This window comes from Anomaloglossus baeobatrachus, chromosome 7 (assembly GCF_048569485.1).
Source record: "Anomaloglossus baeobatrachus isolate aAnoBae1 chromosome 7, aAnoBae1.hap1, whole genome shotgun sequence".
In the NCBI taxonomy this organism is placed as follows: Eukaryota; Metazoa; Chordata; class Amphibia; order Anura; family Aromobatidae; genus Anomaloglossus; species Anomaloglossus baeobatrachus.
Window position 1 is genome coordinate 110,269,674 of NC_134359.1, and position 17,494 is coordinate 110,287,167.

Here is a 17,494-nt window from a genome sequence, read left to right on the forward strand (position 1 = left end):
GGACAACAGACAGCCCGCCCCCGTGGTAGAATTAACAAGATAAAAGGGGGCAGAATAACTATAGGAACCTTGCTAGAATGCAGCCCAGGAGCTGCAGAAGGGGAAACATTTAGGTTTAGGGCAAAATTTCTGCTGACAGGTTCCCTTTAACAGTACAAAACAGACTGGTACAGGAGGAGAGAGGACCCTGTCCGCGAGGGCTCACAGTCTACAGGGAATTGGTGAGGGTACAGTAGGTGAGGACAGAACTGGTTGCGCAGTGGTGTACTGGACTGAGGGTAAGGCCGGCTTCACACTTGCGATTAACTCGCATAAGTGCAATACGAGAAAATCTCGCATTGCACTCAGACCAATGTTGATCAATGAGGCAGCTCCCATCTGCTATTTTTTTCTCAGTCCAAATCGGACTGAGAAAAAAATCGCAGCATGCTGGGCTTTGGTGAGTTTCTCGTGTGAGTCTCTTCAATGCAAGTCTATGGGTGCGTGAAAAAAAACGGATGTCACACGGGCGGCACATACACCATCCTAGTGACATGCGTTTTTCTCAATACATTTCACGCATGTAGCAGAGAACAATGTAAATGCTTCTGTAAATAACATTACATGAATAGCAGCTGCTGAGGGTAAAAACTGATTGCACACTGACAGCACACTGATGAAAAGTGAACTAAAATCGTCCGACTTTCTGGCATTAGAATCGGACCGATTTTACACTTATAAGTGTGATTCTAGCCTTATTGTAGGTTGTAGGCTTGTCGGAAGAGGTGGGTCTTCAGGTTCCTCTTGAAGCTTTTCACGGTAGGAGAGAGTCTGATATGCTGGGGGAGAGCGTTCCAGAGTATGAGGGAGGCACGGGAGAAATCTTGTACGCTATTGTGGGAAGAGGAGATAAGAGAGGAGTAGAGAAGGAGATCTTGTGAGGATCTGAGGTTGCGTGCAGGTAGGTACCAGGAGACTAGGTGACAGATGTAAGGAGGAGACAGGTTGTGGATGACTTTGTAGGTCATGGTTAATATTTGAACTGGAGTCTATGTTTTGAACTATGGACTTATGAGATGCTTATGCAGCACTTTTTCAGATTCTGCCTGGAATACACCTAAAAAAACGCCATCTGCACATACAAGTACCTGAGGCTGCACACTGAGACTTTTTGATGAGGTTTTGGAATGGAAACCATCTATGTCCACCAAACGACTTTTAAACTCAGGTGAACCTGGCGAGTTTTCCAAGCAGAAGAAGCCTCAGGTAACCCTGGAGCTTTTTCTCCTGAAGATTCTTCTGTGTCGTTTTTTCAATCATTTCTTGAGCGTTTTCTGGACACTTATTTTCAGTCCACATTTCTTTTGAGTGTTTTCCCATGTTTTTTTGAGTGTTCCAGTGTTTTTTTAAATTCTTTTTTTATTGTCGTTTTCCAGTAATTTTTTTCCCCTTTTTCCATTGAATAATGAAGAAACCATTAGTGTTTTGTTTTTTTTTAAGCAAAACTGATAGCAAATGTTCCAAACATGTCCAGTCATCTTCTGTGCATCTTTTCAGTTTTTCCACAAATTACTGACTTGTATTGTAGAGTAGAGAGCATCTTCCGAGTGGAAAACACGAGAAGAATGGACATGTCACTTCTTTTAACCGCTTGGCAGTTTTAGAAAACTGAAGTGATTAAAAGACACTCAAAAGCCTAAACACATGAGCACAAAGTAATTTTATTACAGAAATGCATATGTTCATTGTTTTGAGCATTTTCTATTAGGTTTCAAAAACAGTTTTATGCAGCGGAATCTGCCTTAGGCCTGCGACACACATCCGTGCCGTCGGTACATGTTTGCCATTTTTTGCACGTACCGGCGGCACGGAGACACGTTCAGCAATGCTACCCTATTGTAGCAGACACACACACGTAAAACCACACGGAACGTGTGTCTGTGTGCGTTTGTACGTGTGCATTTTTCTGCACGCTGACATGTCAGTGTTTTCTCCGGCACCATGGGTGTCACACGGCCCGCACCCGTACCACACGGGTGTAGTGTGGATGCGGTCCCATGTGACACGCGCTGGAGAAAACACACGTGTCAGAGAAAAAAAACCTTAACTCACCTTCTCCAGCACTCCTGTCTCTGCCGCTGCTGCCTCTTGCTGCTGACCGCCGCTCATTATTCTCATTTAATATTCACTTCACTGCGGCCGGAAGCAGCAGCAGCGGGAAGACGGGAGGGCTGGAGACCGAAGATCAGCACCACAGACAGCAGGAAGGACCACGTGAGTATGTAAATAACCTGTTCTCCGTATGTTATCGCGGATAGCATGCGGAGAACACACGTGGCCCGCACGTACCAGAGACACGTACTTACCTGCACGCAACACGCAAGGAAAATACGTGTCTCTCGGCACGTGCGTGAATTTCACGTGAGTGTGTCAGAGGCCTTAGGCCGGCTTCTCACTTGCGATTTTCTCGCAGTAGTGCAATGCAAGAAATTCTCGCATTGCACTCGGACACATGTTAAACAATGATGCAGCTCCCATCTGCTATTTTTTTCTCAGTCCAAATCGGACTGAGAAAAAAATCGCAGCACAGGCTGCTATTTGTAGAGTTTCTCGCGTGAGTCTCTCCAATGCAAGTCTATGGGAGCGGGTAAATAAACGGATGTCACACGGACCGGCACTCACACCATCCTAGTGACACTCATTTTTCTAAATACATTAATCGCATGTTTCTCAAAACACTGGAAATGAGTGAGGTCTCACAATGTCGGTCAATTATAGAGATTGACCGACATTGTGAGACCTCACTCATTTCCAGTGTTTTGAGAAACATGCGATTAATGTCAGTCGGTCTCTATTCTCTCTCTGTCGGTCGGTCGGTATGTCTGTCGGTGTCTCTCTGTCTGTCGGTCTCTCTCTCTCTGTCTGTCTATTCCTCTCCCCCCCTCTCTCATACTTACCGATCCCCGATCACCGGCGCGGCGCTGCACGGCGTTCACACTGCTCCGGCGGCTTCTCCTCTTTTGAAAAAGCTGGCCGCTCATTATTCAATCTCGTATTCCCTGCTTTACCCGCCCACCGGCGCCTATGATTGGTTGCATTCAGACACGCCCCCACGATGAGTGACAGCTGTCTCACTGCAACCAATCACAGCTGCCAGTGGGCGGGTCTATATCATGCAGTTAAAAACATAAATAAGTAATTATAAAATAACGGCGTGCGGTTCCCCCCAATTTTAATACTAGCCAGGGTAAAGCCACACGGCTGCAGGCTGGTATTCTCAGGATGGGGAGCCCCATGTTATGGGGAGCCCCCCACCCTAACAATATCAGCCAGCAGCCGCCCGGAATAGCCGCATCTATTAGATTCGAGACTGTCCCGGGACTGTACCCGGCCATCCCGAATTGCCCTGGTGCAGTGGCAATCGAGGTAATAAGGAGTTAATGGCAGCAGCCCATAGCTGCCACTAAGTCCTAGATTAATCATGGCAGGCGTCTCCCCGAGATACCTTCCATGATTAACCTGTAAGATAAAGAAAATAAAGACATACACCAAAAAATCCTTTATTTGAAATAAATGACAAAAAAACCCCTCTTTCACCACTTTATTAAACCCCCAAATACCCCTCCAGGTGCGACCTAATCCACAGAGGTCCCTCGACGCTGTCAGCTCTGCTACATCGGAAGCTGACAGAGAGCAGTCACAGACCACGACCACTCTCTGTGAGCTCCCCGCAGCGAGTGAAGTGAGTCGCGTTATCAGCGATGACATCACTCAGGTTACCCGCGGCCACAGATCTCAGCGGGAGGACTTCTGCTATGACCGCGGGTAACCTCAGTGACGGCACCGCTGATAGCGCGGTTCACTGCGGTCACTCAGGGGATGTGCGGTCACCGGTGAGACCTTCGCTGGTGACCGAAAATCAGGCCATGCCACACAGACAGAGCCGCAGGATGACAATGAGACAATGAAGTTGGGTGACGTTCATCCGACTTCATTCTGATCGTGCGGCTCTGTTTGTGTCTGCTGTCAGCGGCTATTCAGCTCTGCTACATGGCTCTGTCTGTATCTGCTGTCAGCGGCTATTCAGCTCTGCTACATGGCTCTGTCTGTGGCTGCTGTCAGCGGCCATTCAGCTCTGCTACATGGCTCTGTATGTGTCTGCTGTCAGCGGCCATGTAGCAGAGCTGCATGGCAGATGACAGCTGCTGAGAAAAAAAAGGATCACACACGGATCACACACACATTACTCACGCTCTGCTAGCCTGGAAACAATTAAAAAAAAGCATCACACTTGCATTGCACACTGACCTAACGTGAACTAAAATCGTCCGAGTTTTTTTCAGGCAACTCGGACCGATTTTACACGCATAGGTGTGTTTCCAGCCTTAAAGGGCTCATGCGCACGTAACTGCTGAATATTCTGCAGCAATTTGACAGCACATGTGCCCTTCAAATCGCTGCAGAAACACTGCATAATGGATGCAGTTGTTTTGTACAAAAAAGCCGATTTCATGCGCTCTGGCTGCTGCCCCCACCATAGACAGAGTGGGAGCTGCATCCATAGCGCACGGAATAATTGACAGGCTCATTGTATGAACGCACGGATTTGGGTAAAAATTTTAGCACCCAAACCGCTGCGTTCATAAAAGCATCGTGCGCACGTCTCATGCACAATCTTCATAGATTGTGCAGGGAACGCAGGACACATGCATTTACGCTGCAGTGCTATACGCAGCGTAAATGCATGCAATTACAACAACGTGTGCACGAGCCCTAAAAGACATCCCATGCCACTGAGCTTGTAGATTCCGTTTAGTTTTTATTTCCAAAAACTCAGCAAATAGACTCAGTGTGCACATACCCAAATCGTGAAAACGGATGGCATACAGATACTGTCCTATTTTTTTCATGGACCCATATATTTGCTCTAGTGAAAACCAAAAGAAATGAACTGGAATATGCGTTTGTATACATGCAATGTGTAGGAACAAGTTCACGTTGGCCATTAAACAGCAACACCCAACAAAAAAGCAAAAACTAAGCAAATACCCTCAAATAAGTACTGTACTTAAATAGTGCATATACATTAAATAGGGTAATTAGTTAATATTATTTTGATTAAAAAAAACCTATAAAAGTCATTCCCCACATCAAGGTGACCCATATTGGGATGGTCCTAGCATATAATATTTAAAACTTTACCATATGTCTAGGGACGTAAATGTGGACAAGGATTGAGCACGACTGGGTAAGGTGTTAAATATTAGATGCTTGGACCGTCCCAACATGGATCACCTTGACGTGGTGAGATGATTTAACGTTTTTTTTGATCAAAGTAATGCTAACTAAGTACCCTATTTTTTTACATGCATTCTTGGTATTTATTTACCGTATTTTTCGGTTGATAAGACATACCAGATTATAAGACACACCCCAAATTTAGAGGTAAAAGAGTAAAAAAAACAAACAAAAGGGGGTCCATTTTACAATCCGGTGGTGTCTTACCGGGAGCAGGCGGCAGCAGTGCTGAAGCGGGTTCATAGGAGGCAGGGGCAGTAGAATAGGGCGATGCTGCGAGGGCTGTGCTGGGGCTGCTGTGCTGGAGCTGCGGGCGCTGTGCTGAAGCTTCATAGTGCTGGGGCTGCGGGACGAGAGTGCTTTGATATGCTGAGGCTGCGGGCTCTATGCTGGGACTGCGGGCAATGTGCTGGAGCTGCGCTGCACTGTACTAGAGCTACGGGCGCAATCCTGAAAATGTCGGTGGTGCGGACTCCAAATAATAGTGCCCTCAGTCGGCGCGTGCACAGATGGAGCTCTCGGTTCAAGATCTCATCTACGCACGCACTTCTTCCGGACCCTTAATTTCTCAGCAGCGGACTTTAGGAAAATGGTGCCCCGGAGGTGGTGTGTGCGCAGATGAGATCTTGAGCTGAGAGCTTCATCTATGCATGTGCCAACTAAGGGCGCCATTATTTTGAAGTCCGCTCCACCAACATTTTCAGGATGGCGCCCGCAGCCCCAGCGCAACACAGCGCCTGCAGCCCCAGCACAGTGCAGCTGCAGCACATTGCCTGCAGCTAGAGCACAGCACCTGCAGCCCCTGCACAGCAAAGCACCCGCAGCTCCAGCACAGCGCTCATGGCATTGCTCATGTGACCATTCTCCACCATCCCCGGTAAGCAACATTTGCACCCCTCATTTTTCTCCCAAATATTTGGGGGTAAAAGTGCATGTTTAATCTGAAAAATACGGTACTTATTTTAGAGTACTTGGTTTTTGTTTTTGCTTTTTTTCCTCAGGTCTTACTTGCACTGGTGAGTTTGATCTGTGTCTCGAATCAAAAGCAGATATGTCCTCCTTACAAGGACATCTGAACAGCCCCATATACTAGAATAGGTACCAGTTCTGTCAGTGAAAAACAGCACTAGTATGTGAAAAACTGACCTAGTTGAGACTTGAGGCCGCTTTACACGCTACGATTTATCTGACGATATGTCGCTGGGGTCACGGAATTTGTGACGCACATCCGGCGTCGTTAGCGACGTCGTTGCGTTTGACACCTACGAACTTACCGCTAACGATCCAAAAAGCGGCACAAATCGTAGATTGTTGACACGTCGTTCATTTTCAAAATATCATTGCTCGTTTTGGACGCATGTTGTTCGTCGTTCCTGAGGCAGCACACATCGCTACGTGTGAAACCCCGGGAACGACGAACAACAGCGTTCTTGCGTCCTCCGGCAACGAGGTGGGAGTGACGTTAATGCGGCTACTCTCCGCCCCTCCGCTTCTATTGGTGGCCCGCTATGTAACGTCGCTGTGACGCCGCACGAACCTCCCCCTTAAACAAGAGATTGTTCGCCGGCCACAGCGACGTTGTTAGGAAGGTATGTTGGTGTGACGCATACCAGTGATATTGTTCGCCAGAGGCAGCGATTTGCCCGTGACGCACGCACGACTGGGGCGGGTGCGATCGCTAGCAACATCGCTAGCGATGTCGCAGCGTGTAAAGCGGCCTTAAGGCTATGTGCCCACGGGACAATGTACCCGCGGATTTTGCCATGGAAAACATGCAGATTTATCTGGATTTTCTAGATAAATCCGCAGGTTTACGCAAGTACAGACACTCCCCATGTTATCCTATGGGATTGGGGAGTGGTGTATCAATGGTGCGGTATGTGCGGCTGCGGAATATGCTGTGGATGTCCCGCAGCTGCACATAACTGTATGTCAATTATTCATGCGGACATATCTGCGGAATTCTTGCTCCTCCTTTATGGAGGGTGGGAATTCCTGCGGAATTCTGCACGAAATCGGCACTGTTTCCGCAGGTTTACCGCAACAACTCCGCAGAACTACCGCATCAATGGATATCTGCGGATTCCGGGGAGCAGCTGCGGTAAACCTGCGGAAAAATCCGCGGGTACGTTGACCCGTGGGCACAGGGCCTTAGGGGTACTTTACATGCTGCGACATCGCTAGCGATTGCTAGCGATGTCGAGCGCGATTGCACCCGCCCCCGTTATTCCAGCGATATGTGGTGATCGCTGCCGTAGTGAACATTATCGCTACAGCAGTGTCACACGCACATACCTTGTCAGCGACGTCGCTGTGACCGCCGAACAATCCCTCCCTCAGGCGCTACTAAACGGCCGGCCAATAGAAGCGGAGGGGCGGAGATGAGCGGGACGTAATATGCCGCCCACCTCCTTCCTTCCGCATTGCCGGTGGAGGCAGGTAAGGAGATGTTCGTCGCTCTTGCGGTGTCACACATAGTGATGTGTGATGCCGCAGGACCGATGAACAACATCGCTATGTACGAGACAATGATTTTTGGTGTTTGGACGACCTCTCCAAAACCAATGATTTTTGTCTCTTTTGCGATCGTTTAAGGTTGCTCGTATGTGTTACACGCTGCAATGTCGCTAACGACGCCGGATGTGCGTCACAAACACCGTGACCCCGACAATAAATCTTTAGCGATATCGCAGCGTGTAAAGCACCCCTTAGTGTGTGATACTATTGTGATAGCATGCTGTGACCATTTGTACTATCTGTCAGGTCATGTTGAAAATTGTAAGAGGAAAAAGTTGGGTTTTGGCACCACTGTTAAAATAAACCAGAGGTGGTGCAACTTGTAAATACACAGGAAACATTATACAAAAGAAAGATTCACTTTCATGTTGGAAGTTTTGGGAATTCCAAAGTTTGATATAGGGTCCGACATTTATTTTACATGCTTTAATGTGCTGCAGAGTATTTACACACTAATGGATAATAAATGCTTCATGTCTTTATGCTTTTTTTCTCCACAGCAGAATGACATCTTGCAAATTTGGAAAGAGTTTAGTAGCCTGCCTGTTAAATGTTTCCGAAGCCAGGAATAAAAGTAATATTGAGAGAATAGCAAAGGCTGCTTTATTTAATAGCTGTGGTAAGTACAGAATGACCGTTTGATGCACAATATCTCTACAGGAACGGAAAGATCGGCATCACTCAGATTTCCTGTATGTCAATATTAGCTTCTTACTGTACTGATATTACTCATCTAATCAGATATGGAGAAGTCCAGCAAATAGTCATTGCCACTAAAGTACTGTACTTTGCAGGACTGTATCTGGGTTTTTACACTACCTATGGGGACATCTGAAAATGCTTTAGAGTTTAGATCATAGTGTTCTTCTTATGTGCTTCACATAGTCTCAGGAGGGAAATCTATCAGCTCCTGTGCCGTCAGTAACTGTAACATGCGTGTAATAGTCATGTCTGTGGTGGACAGAATGTACTTATTACGTATGCTTCATTTATCTACTTCTCTTTTGGCCATTATCACATCGTGTCATGATGACCTTACATTTGGCATATAAAGTCGAGGCCAAAGGTTTTTGAAACTGGCACAGATTTTGGTTTTCACAAGATTCGCGTCTTCATTGTTTTTAGGTCCTGTAGTCGGATGAAGAACAATTATAAGCATTACATACCGTGTTTTTCCAAAAATTACGACCCTGTCTTAGACTCTCTTTTTGGCTCGAAAAAAGCGCTAAGGGTTATTTTCAGGTAGGGCTTATTCTTGGGGAAACACAGTTGGGGGTAAGTGAACCCCCCAAACAAACAGAATCTCCTTCCCAGGAGAATCATACTTACCGGATCATGGTCGTCTGCATGGCTCCCAGATCATCCTGCAATCCTCGGTGGGTTCTCCCACCAGGTATGCTTCACAGCGGTGCTCTCCTGCTTCTGGCCAACACATTCACATACATCAGATTGCACACGCACACACATCAGATTGCACACGCACACACATCAGATTGCACACACAAACAAACACACACATCAGGTCGCACACCCAATCACACATCAGATCGCGCATACACACTTACTCACCACATCCGGCTATACCGATTGCTTCCGATCGGCAGGGGAAGACGGGACACAGTGCAGTGGAGCACGAGGACCTGCGATGGAACACATATAGGACTCAGCAGTGGAATGCATCCATGCGTTCCACCACAGATGCTCTATGCGTTCCACTGCACTGTGTCCCAGGTTCACCTGCAGGCCTGAAGCAATCGGTATCGCCGGATGTGGTGAGTGTGTGTATGCGCGACCTGATGTGTGATTTTGTGTGTGATTTGATGTTTGTGTGTCTGTGGGTGTGTGATCTGATGTGTGTGGGTGTGTGATCTGATGTAGGTGTGCAATTTGATGTGTGTCATTGTGCAGTCCACTGCAGGTCCCCCCATTCAGTGTCTGGTCACTATGATTGTGGGGTCTTCTGTCTTCTTCCCTTTTTTGGGGGTGTCTAATTTTCATAATGCAGTGTCCTCCAGTATTCTTTAAGTTTTTTAGCTGCATGGACACTTCTTTATTGAACCGCAACTAAAGCGTGCTTTACACGCTGCAATGTATCTTACAATGTGTCGGCGGGGTCACGTCGTAAGTGACGCACATCCGGCATCGTAAGTTACATTGCAGTGTGTGACAGGTACGTGCGATTGAACGTTAAAACGTTCATCGCATACACATCGTAGCTTTCTCTAGAATTGCACGTCAGATTGTTCATCGTACCCGGGGTAGCACACATCCCTGGGAACGATGAACAGATTTTACCTACGTCTTGCGGCTCCCGGCCCACAATGCGGAAGGAAGGAGGTGGGCGGGATGTTTACGTCCCGCTCAGCTCTGCCCCTTCCGCTTCTATTGGCCGGCTGCCACGTGACGTCGATGTGACGCCGAACATCCCTCCCACTCCAGGAAGTGGACGTTCGCCGCCCACATCGAGGTCGTATGGACCGGTAAGTACGTGTGACGGGGGTTAATTGTTTGTGCGGCACGTTCAACAAATTGAACGTGCCACACATACGATGGGGGTGTTGCAACGTCTAAAGCAGGCTTAAGGCTTATTTTCAGGGTAAGTGTGATGCTCGCCAATTCTTACGGGAAGTATGGGCGGAAGCGTAGTCAGGAAAGCCAGGGTTTGTTACAGGAGGACACGTATGAGCACAAGGAGAAAACAGAGGTGTAGTCAGGGCAATAACCGAGGGTCGGAAATCCAGGAGAGCACATAATAAGTTCAGGAAGAAAGCAGAGATGTGGTCAGGTAACGGTCCGAGGTCAAACAGGCAGGAGGTCACGACAGGAACAGGGAGCGGGCAGAAAGGAGTCAAATAACAGTCCCAGGTCAGAGAATAAAGATCAGAATACTAGCAGAGACACAAGCAAACAGCACAACTGCAGAGCCAGAGAATACAACTTTGCGACGTTCTGGGCAAGCATGCTCAGTAAAGAAGCCTGAGCAATTATCAGGGAGGTGGAATATCTGAGTAATCGGCACCAACATGGAATCCAGTGCTTTCAATCAGACTGCCAGCTAGGTAAATCAGGAAAGTGCAGCAGAGCATCTCCAAAGGCAAGATGCTCTGCATAGAGGAATTGTGACAGTAGGACTTATATTTAGGACTTAAGCGGGCTTTACACTCTGCGACATTGCTAGCATCGGCTAGCGATGTCGAGCGCGATAGCACCCGCCTCCGTAGTACGTGCGATATTGTGTGATCGCTGCCGTAGCAAACATTATCGCTACGGCAGCGTCACACGCACATACCTGGTCAGCAACGTCGCTATGACCGCTGAACAATCCCTCCCTCAAGGGGGAGATGCGTTCAGCGTCATAGCGACGTCACTGCAGCGTCACACAGCGGCCGGCCAATAGAAGCGGAGGGGCAGAGATAAGCGGGATGTAACATACCACCCACCTCCTTCCTTCAGCATTGCCGGTGGACGCAGGTAAGGAGATGTTCGTCGTTCCCGCGGTGTCACACATAGCGATGTGTGCTGCCGCAGGGACGACGAACAATATCGTACCAGTGGTTGCAGCGATATTAAGGAAATGAGCGACGGGTCAACGATCACCGTTTTTGAACGATTTTGTGCTCGTTGATCGTCGCTCATTAGTGTTACACGCTGCGATGTCGGTAACGACGCTGGATGTGCGTCACTAACGACTTGACCCCGACAATATATATCGTTACCGATATCGCAGTGTGTAAAGTACCCCTTACACCGAACATGCTGACATTTCATGCTAGGGCTTATTTTTGGAAAAACAGGGTACATTTTTAGTTTTATTGACAAATACATCAAACTTTTTGCAAATACTCTGTATTTAGTGTTGACCCTGTTTACTCTGATGACATCTGACTGAAGATTTTCACAGAGTCACAGAATGGAGAAGATGGAGACATTTTGTTCTCCATCTTCCCTTGACAGCGTGCCCTGATTCTCTAATGCAAGAGAATATTATCACACTAATCTGATAATGATCGAGCTCGTATGTGAGTTTGATCTGAATGTCATTACCATAATCAATCCAATTCTCTCGCATGAGAGAATCAAAGCTCCTGTGACCCCAGCCTCAAACCAAATTTTTTTTTTTTTTATCCAATAATTTTTATTTTTTTTTTTAAATATCATAACATAAACATGAGATAGACATTAATCACAATTGGGTCATAATAACTTGTGTTCTTTTGTGTTATCTCTCTTTAAACTATAAATCAAGAACCTTGAACTTCCCTAGCCCACCCCCCAACCCACGCAGCTAGCTTCTATTCTGACTTTATAGCCCGGAAATACCAACTCCCATTCTTTATGTCTAACAGCATAGGTTCTTCTTCCTTCTAATTATCTATGGGTACTTTCAATTTTCCCAACGAGCCATTTATGTCCTCCAGTAAATACCATGTCGTTGATCTAAATGGTGTCATGTAGTTAACTATTTCTGTTTCAGTGTGATAACGCAGAAAAAATGCCCTCCATTTTGTTATAAATGTTTTAATTCCTTGCTCCTTACTTCGTTCTGCCTCCCGCCAGTCTAGATTGAGTAAGGCTTTAAGCTGCCCGATAATCTCGCCAAATTCAGGTAGCCGGTCATCTAGCCAGTGCTTTAGGATTAATCGTTTAACCATTAGGCATATAGAGTGAAACAAAATCGGACTAGCCCCCCCTCCCTCCATAGATTTCTCACCCCCGCCTGACTCACAGTGGAATAGGTATCTCAGTGGACTCAGAGGTATGTTTTTCTTCCACAACCTCTCCGCCATATTTCTTATGTTTTCCCATAAAGCTCTTAAGGCTGCTTTACACCAGAAGATCTATCGTGCGATAGATTGTCGGGGTCATGGTTTTTGTGACGCACATCCGGCATCGCTGGCGATGCCGGCCTGTGTGACACCTCCTAGCGACGCAGTATCGCTCACAAATCGTGAGTTGTGTACTGCTCGTTAGGTTCCATAATATCGTTTAATTTAATTGTTCATCGTTCCCGGGGTAGCACACGCCGCTCCGTGTGAACATCGATTACCTGCGACCCGCGGCTCTCGCCGGCTATGTGGAAGGAAGGAGGTGGGTGAGATGTTTACGTCCCGCTCATCTCCGCCCCTCCGCTTCTATTGGCCGGCGGCCATGTGACGTCGCTGTGACGCCGAACGTCCCTCCCACTCCAGGAAGTGGACGTTCGCCGCCCACAGCGAGGTCGGACGGGAGGTAAGTACGTGTGACGGGTTACCGTCTTTGTGCGCCACGGGCAGCGATTTGCCCGTGACGCAAAAAGGATGGGGGCGGGTACGATCGATTGTGAAATTGCACAATCGGTCGTACCGTGTAAAGCAGCCTTTACTGTTGCGCAGTCCCAAAGACCATGGAAAAGATCTGCATCTCTGAGCTTACATTTTGGGCAATGTATTTTGCATTCCCTCATTGCAATTGACGACAGGATGTTGAATGCTATGATTGCCCTGTGCATAATTCGGAACTGCGTATCCCTCCACACCTCGCTCAGTACACTTTTCCTCAAGATTCTCCATCCATCTAAAATTTGTTGTCCTATCTCCATACCTGTCCCTCCCAATTGCTTCACCCAACTTTTAAAAATTTGATCTAGCTCTTTCTGGATAAAAATCCCTTTGAACCGTCTATATAATGCTGTTATGCTTGGTTTTTCTCCCATGGGAAGGAGTAAGTTGTCCATGACATCATTACGCGTTTCTTCCTCGACCCGCACCAGTAGGGACATTACCAAACCCTTTATTTGCCTGTATTGTAGCGCCTGGTGTGCCCTCAGCCCAAATTTATCTACTATCTCCTTTTGCCTCATCCATCAGTTTTCTTCTTTATGAAGCAAATGTGCCACCTTTTGTATCCCTTTTTCCCTCCACTCCTGTAACAAGCTGTTTTCCCTCAAAGCCGTGAAGGTGGGGTTCCCCCATAATGGCAAATGCTTGGAGATTCGCCATGATAGTTTTAACTTCCTCCTTATTTCTTTCCACGCTGCAATTGTATCTCGGAAGATCACTGTTTGCTTGATTTTAGTGGGAAGGAGGCCCTGTGGAGTATGTAAGAGTGCTACTATGTTCCACGGGTGAGCATACGCTTTTTCCAATTCCACATCCGAATGCCAAGTAGTATCTTTCAACCAATCCACTATATGTACCAAATACTTTTTTAAACAGCATTCCTAGGATTATAGGTTACTTCTTCCTAACGCTTCCTCCCATCATGTGCACACACCCTCAGGAGCACGCCTGTCCCTTTAGGAACACATGTCTGAGCTACTCCCTGTAACCATTCTTACTTCTATATCCACCTAAAGACCTGCTGAATGTCATGTGACTAGAAGGCCCTGCTGAAAGTAATATACAATCTATAATGCAGTTTGACCAGTAGGTGGCAGTGCAACATAAGGAATATACACTATGCACAAAAGTATTGAGACCCCTTCACATTACACTGCTTTTATGACATCTAATTCTAAATCCATGAGCATTAATATAGAGTTTCAACTATAATAATTTTCCCTTTTCTGGGAAGGCTTTCTACAAGATTTTGGAGTGCGCCTGTGGACATTTTTAACCCTTTACATTTGTGAGGTCAGACACTGATGTCGGAGAAGGTCTTGCTATATCTGTTATAGAGCTTCCCAAAGGCGTATAATGGAGTTGAGCTCAGGGCTCTGTGCGGCCAGTCATGTTCATCCACACCAAACTCCCCCATATATGCCTTTATGGGCTTAGCCTTGTGCACAGTTCCAGTGTCATGCTTGAACAGAAAAGGACCTTTTCCGAACTGTTGCTATAAAGGTAGAAGCAAACAATTGTCCAAAATGTCTACGTATGATGAATAATTAGGATTCATCTTCAGTTGAACTAAGGGTCCCTGTAAAACAACCTTTTAGTATTATCCATCCTCCAGAAAAAAACAGAGAGGAGCCTACAATATACTAATGTGAACAGATATGATATAAGTAGAAAAAACTATACATTGCAATACAAAGAAAATGGAAAGATCACTGAACTGAGTTGGGTCATGGTAGTAATTGCAATAGTAACACTCACATGCAGAGTATTAAATGTGCATCCCTGTGCTCCAATGCGCGTTTCACCCTTACTTCATCAGGGGTTTTGTCAAAAAGAGGGAACGGAATCGGTATATATTGAACTGCCAGTTTATGGCAGCCAGTTATTAGTGGAAGCATCATAAGGGAAAGTCACATGGCCAGCAAAATCCATGACGCTGGCACATGTACATTTGCCCACCCACCTGGAAATGAATCTCCAAACCTACAGGTAGTCACGTGAGTGCGCGGCGACGCAAGGAAACCATGTCGATTGCGCAGACACAGTTACTAAAGAGTACCAATGTTGGTGAAATTGTGGTAAGGAAAAAGTAAACACATGCACAGCAACAGATAAAAGAAATAAAGATGTTGTTAGATTTACATTTCAAAGACTTTCATTCCTATCTGTGTGGTTTTGGTGGTGGGGTGGATCTTACTGCCAGATTCGCTTTATGGCCTGCAGGAAAGAGATAAGAAATAATAAATTTTAAAATTTTGGGTCATACAATCGCATAGCATGGGAGGACCAAAGGGATGGTTGTCACAACAACTCTCAGGGGCACAAGATTTCAAAAGGAGAAAAATGGGCATTATTAGTTTCTTTTGAAAATTTTACACCCACAAGAATTGGTATTGCTAGCGTTGAAGATAAATACATATGTCCCGAACCTCTGGCTGTGTGCACCGGATTTCCGTGCCAGATTCACTTCCATATAGTTGGTTCTTATGGTGGAACAGGGAGTTGTAGACTTTCTGCCCCATATGTCTCCATGTTATAGTCTGCAGGTTGTGGTATGCAAACAGAATACAAAATGTTGTCACTGCAATTTGCGCCCTATGCCAGCCTGCTTTATGTGTAGAGGAGAAGAGGACATGGTCGTTCAGGTTAAGTGAGTATGAAGTTTACTTATTTATGGGTAAGGTGGCAAAAAGGTAGCATTATTATTAGGGATGATCGAATACCTCAAACATTTGGCTTCGCAAATATCCGACGAATAGTTCGCCGCTTTGCGAATATTCGATGCGATGCGCTTTTGTAAATCTATGGGAAGCCCGAATAGTTCCGAATAGTTGCTATTCGAGTTTCCATTAGGCCTACATTGCGCATCGAATATCCGCGAATAGGTGAATAGCGGCGACCTATTTGGCAATATATTCGCAAAGCCGAATATTTGAGGTGTATGATCATCCCTAATTATTATATCTGGAGGGGGCTCTCAGAGAGCATTACTACTTTTGAAGGGGGCAGCCGGGTGGCATTAATACTTTCTAAAGGGGGCATTGTCTTAAGGGGCACACATGGGCATTATTACTAGGATAGGTATGCGCAGTGCCCGATTTGCCCAGGTTGCTGACCACCCATATTATGCCCCTGGCGTCAAATTTCTAGTTCACATATGACCAAAACCTTTGTGTAATGGCCAATGTCGTAGAAATTTGATGCAGTTTTATCTCTATGATGTAGTAGCCCAGTGTCATATTCTTTAAAAAAAAAAAATAGGATGTAACATTTGGTTCCTCTTTTCTTCCAATGTGAACCAGGAATAATGATTTCCTTCCTCAGAAAGCGATTGCTATTGTGTTGAACTTTTGTATTGCCCATAAGTTTTTATGGGAGCCAGATTGACAGAATCATTGCCTCATCACTCACAAATTAGATCCTCTCATTTAGAACATAAAGAAACATCATAAAGAATATTTGCTGCAAAACGCCTCAGGCTCTTAATTTTTAGAATTTAACAATTTTTTTTTAATGGTGTAAATCCCTGCTCACTGGTAACAGACTGCTTTTTTCGCTGAGCTGGGGACTACAAAGAAGCTAAGAAGTCAATATGGGTTACGTCGCATTTGGCTGTTAAATTCCCAAAGTCTGGAGATCTATATTTTCATTTAGTCCTGTACAAATGTAGAATTTCTATGGAGAATTAACATATAGTTTAATATCTTCATCGGTTGCAGGATGATGAGTTATGTTAATCTTTACACAATCAGCATCTTGAGACTAATTTAGAAATGTACGGAATATCTATATTATGTGGAAAGCCGGGCGACTCCAGGGTATCTGACCACAATATTATCATATACCGCAAATTGAATGTAATTTTCCAAGCAATGCATTAGATATATTTATTAATGTGGCACATGGTACATGATGATACCTTTTTTTATTTTTTATTACATTGCAATTCTGGTATATACTGGTACATAGTAGGTTTACGGTCACCTCTGATCTATCCTATGTGGGGCACAACTAAAACAGTCATGAAACACCCATTTTAAAACACAAAAGTACCTTACCTCTTTGGTAAATATGTGTTATAGATCATACTTTGCTGTTTTATCTGTGTACTTCCTTAGCAATAGCCGAAATAGACTTCTCAGGGTGAAGAAGCTTCATAACTGGATCCATTCCAAGCTTTGGCTACAAATAAATTGTCTAAAAATGAAAAACAAAAGATGTGGGGGTGTCCCAAAATCTATCAGTCATTGATAATTTAGATGGGTCCTAATGATTTTAGATTAAAGGGAACCAGCCAGCAGGATTTTCATATATAAAGTAAAGCCAGCGCTATACTGGCACTGGGATGCTGAATGTAAGAATACCTTTTGTTCAGAGATTGG

The 17,494-nt window shown here is 45.6% G+C and overlaps 1 protein-coding gene across 7 annotated transcripts in view; it reads left to right on the forward strand.

The window, feature by feature from the left end:
- Positions 1 to 17,494, forward strand: part of FTCDNL1 (formiminotransferase cyclodeaminase N-terminal like) — a 116,041-nt gene that overhangs the window by 18,571 nt on the left and 79,976 nt on the right. For 6 of the 7 annotated variants that reach the window (XR_012724736.1, XM_075317586.1, XM_075317592.1 and 3 more), the window contains one exon: positions 8,295 to 8,413. Coding sequence is in view for 6 of the 7 variants with exons in the window: in XM_075317586.1 (XP_075173701.1) it covers positions 8,299 to 8,413 (115 nt within the window). In the remaining variant the exon portion in view is untranslated. The remainder of the gene's footprint in view (positions 1 to 8,294; positions 8,414 to 17,494) is intronic. The other variant, XM_075317589.1, reaches the window with a different exon arrangement.